The sequence below is a fragment of the Carlito syrichta genome, unplaced genomic scaffold (assembly GCF_000164805.1).
Source record: "Carlito syrichta isolate Samal-C Ts95f unplaced genomic scaffold, Tarsius_syrichta-2.0.1 Scaffold107065, whole genome shotgun sequence".
Taxonomy (NCBI): domain Eukaryota; kingdom Metazoa; phylum Chordata; class Mammalia; order Primates; family Tarsiidae; genus Carlito; species Carlito syrichta.
The window spans coordinates 67541-71487 of record NW_007051161.1 but is presented as its reverse complement, the minus strand read 5'-3'; the positions used below and the strand labels follow the sequence as shown (position 1 = coordinate 71487).

At 39.0% G+C, this 3947-nt stretch overlaps 1 protein-coding gene across 1 annotated transcript in view; it reads left to right on the top strand.

The window, feature by feature from the left end:
- Window positions 1-244: 244 nt before the first annotated feature.
- LOC110596441 (alpha-N-acetylneuraminide alpha-2,8-sialyltransferase-like) overlaps window positions 245-3947 on the top strand; it is a 37665-nt gene continuing 33962 nt past the window's right edge. Inside the window, exon 1 of the mRNA XM_021717009.1 lies at window positions 245-389. Within this exon, the coding sequence (XP_021572684.1) occupies window positions 252-389 (138 nt within the window). The 5' untranslated portion in view covers window positions 245-251. The remainder of the gene's footprint in view (window positions 390-3947) is intronic.

Genomic DNA, 3947 nt, shown 5'->3' with positions numbered 1-3947 from the left:
ATATCAACTGCACCTGAGAACTGGTGTATTTCTCTTAAGCTTTTTAAAAATGAAATATTCCAGTCACACATTCTGATGGCTGGAAGAGTGAATTAATAGTAGTCTAATCACCCTGGAGACGCTGATGCTTCTGTGAGCTGGCACTGAGGTAAGGCTGTACATCTCTGTGGGAATGACAAGTGAATGAATCTGCTGCTCACTTAACCTGCTGTTCTTTTCTCTCTTTCTCTGTTTTCTCTCCTAGGAAACAAATGGAAGACTGCTGTGACCCTGCCCATCTCTTTGCTATGACTAAAATGAATTCCCCCATGGGGAAGAGCATGTGGTATGATGGGGAGTTTTTATACTCATTCACCATTGACAATGCAACTTATTCTCTCTTCCCTCAGGTTAGTATGATGGGGAGTTTTTATACTCATTCACCATTGACAGTTCAACTTACTCTCTTTTCCCCCAGGTTAGCAGTTGCATTTCAGTGTAATTTCTTACATCTCTTAATGTCACAGGAACTCCTTCCTGTGAGTTTGCCTAACCCATCAGATCTACTTTTCATCTTAATACTTTTCTTAGTCTTTTGTGTGTGTGTGAAGAAATCACATAATGTTTTGATGCAAGGTGGAAGCGGAATCTTACAAAGAAGTAGAATAATTATATAGCTACCGTTTTCTTATCCTTTCTGATTTGAGTCTTATGAAACTGAAGGAATCAAGTAGAGAATGGTCAGGGAATTGTGGAATTCTCGTGTTTTGAGTTTGACTGTGGAATGATTGCAAGGATTTGTGATACTGGAATGTTTTCTTAGGACAGATGTTGCTCTCAGGGAGTGGGGACCATATGGTTAGAAGTTTGCTTCTTGGAGCTTTTGAATGTTGACTCTGTTATTAGATTACTGCTATGAAGTGGAGGAATGGTGGATATGAAGAGAAAGAATTCAGTTTGACTACTGTTGAAGTAGTCTAAAGCAAGCCTTGCCTTACTTGATGTTTTTCGTCTTGGCTTTATAAGCATTGAAATAAAATGTTTTTCTAATATATATCTAGGCAGTGAATGGAGAATAAAAGGAACTCTTTATTCTAGGGGAGCCTAGTTGACGGGGAGAGTTTTAGGTGAAATTGTCACCAGGGAAAAATTGAGAAATAAATCTTGTCCTTGTCAAGTCTTCTAGTCACTCTTGGTTTGGCCAGGTATTGTACAGAAAGAGAATTCATTGTCAGAGTTGGAAAGGGGGACAGAACCTTTCATATATCTGTGTTAATAGCTAATGAATCTTTAAAGGAAGGATGCCATAAGGTTGAGGCACAGCTTCTACCAGATCCAAAGTCACACTCTTTGAAAAAGCCATGTTTACTAGCCCATTTTTAGATGTCTTAGTCTAGTTCACTGGTTTTCAATGTAGTGATATGTTTAAAAAATTGCAACAGGAAATATAAGATTTAGTTCATTGCCAGTACCCATGTGCTTTCTATCTCTGCCTCTCGTTTTCATTTGCTCTTGGGAAACTTCTTAGTGTCAAAGGAAGTGACTAAGATACATAAAATAGGGAATTGAGCTTTGTCTCCATCTCTTACTAACCAAATGCCTTGGATAATTACCTTAGTCTTCTGAGACTTAGCTGTCTCATCTGTATAATGGATAGAACAGTGCCTGTCCTATCTACCTTACAGAATTGTGTTGAAGATCAATTTAAGTAATGCATGTCAATGCACTTTAAAAACTACAAAGCATTATGTTAAGTGTTTGTTGTTAAAGCACTGATTCATACCTTTCATCTTGAAGTTGACAAATGGAGAATATAATTGTATTACAGTTTAGGAAAGGTACAGAAATCTCCATAAGTATTTTTGACAGGAAGATATTTCATATAGGGAACTAGGCACTTTAAAAAGTCATTGAAAGAATGGAAAAATGCAAATCAAGAGATAGCTCCTAGAGTTATTGAGTTCAGAACCTCCTGCTGCAACTCTGGTCTAGGTAAAAGCCCCAGATGCCAATGCTGCTAGTATGACCTCCAATACAAATGGGCTGGACGATGCATTCCAATTCTCTTCTCCCTTCCAAATTTCCCTCAAATGCATGTAATTGGTAAAGATTTATTTGCATCCATAGCACTGTTTGCAAAGAAGTCTAGGAGAGGCAGTTTTTAACTCTTTCACTTCAGCAGGAAACTGGAAAGAGGGTGAAACAGAGGTTGAGCAGCCAATTCACAGGATCTTCTGAGTGTAAAAACTGTTATCAACTGGCTATGGCATGAGGGGAGGAGATAGGAAACAATCTTCTTTAACAGCTCACCAAGTAGAAACATTTTAAAAGAAATTTCAAAGAGGCTTTTTATAGATTCGAGCTTCATACCAACTGACTTCTAACTTTGTATTGGAAAATAGATTGAAATAAAAGTGATGATTAAAGAAATATAAACCAGCCTCCTGGCTTATCTTTCAGTTGCAGCAGTAGGATGACAGGAGGCACTTACTTTTTAAAGTGTGTGCAAATGAATTCTGTGCTTCTTTGTGTCAGTTGCAACACCAAAGAGCCATCCTTGAATAATAAAAGACAAATGCTTTTTTTCCCATAGGAATCAGAATTCATTACATCACTGTGTGTACATAGTCATTAAGAAATGCTGCACCAATTCAATAAGTAGATTTTTTTTTTAAGTTACAAATGTATTTTTCTGCTAAAAATATGAAATAAATTTTTTATAGAAATCTTGGAAAACCAGTGCTCTCACCCTATTATTATTTCTTAGAAAAATGTTTCTTGTGTTATCAGCAAACTAAAGTCTCCAATAAACTGATATGCTTCATTTGTGTTCCCTGTGGGGAGAAGGGAGTGTGCACAGATGAGGCAGAAATGTCAGTAAGTGGGCCAGGCTCAGTGTTGATCGTGTGAACAAAGCATTCCTTCTTTCCCAGAATTTTGGCAAAATAGTGCCAAGTCACTCATTCTCTAACTCGGATTAGGTATCTGTGTCTGGACGCTTTTCACTAAAGGCCCAATATATGTTAGCCATCATTGTCATCACTATTATTCCTTTTGCCTACTTTTATCCATTGTTGTTTTTGTTGCCAAGATACAGCACTTCAAGAAGGGAGATGCCCTGTACCTTGTGGAATGTTAACAGGTCCTAATGAGGGCTGTGGATCCTAGGGAGGAGACTATTGAAATACTCTGTACTTTCAGTTGCCACATTGAATCTCTTTTATTACAGTTAGTTAGTTGCTTCTCATTAGGGCCTTCTACAGCTTCCCTTGGCTTCATTATGAAATTTATTTAATTCTGCCACCAATTGCAGTTAAATATAACTACATATCTACTTACTATAGTTTTCTAAAATTTCTTATATCTGCTGATCGGAAGACCATCTCAGAGAAACAAGAAGTTTTTCATTTTTGTGTCTAGTGCAGTGCTTCCCACTCAGTATGCATATTTATTTCCAACTACTCGTGTTTGCCAAGAGGGTTCCCTGTCTGTGTTCCCCATGGGCTGGACCCCTGCAGTGCCCTTGCTTGAACTATAGGAAACCAAGCAGGGCATTTTGATGTAGCTGTTTGCAAATGACTCTGTAAATGTATCATAGTGAAATATTTGTTGAATATTATTAGGTATGAAGGGCCGAATTTTAACCTTCACATGATTTTAAAAATATGTGGGGCCGGGCTCGGTGGCTCAGCCTGTAATCCCGCGCCTTTGGGAGGCTGAGGTGAGTGGATTGCCAGAGCCCGTGGGTTTGAGACTTGCCTAGGCAACTTGGCGACACCTCATCTCTACAATAAATCAAAAATTAGCCGGGCGTAGTAGCGCGCCTGTGGTTCCAGCTACTTGGAAGGCTGAGGCAGAAGGATCACCGGAGCCCAGCAGGTGGAGGCTGCGGTGGCCGGGAGCAGCCACTGCACTCCAGTCTGGGCGACTGAGTGAGACTCCAACTCAAAAAAAAAAAAAAAAATATG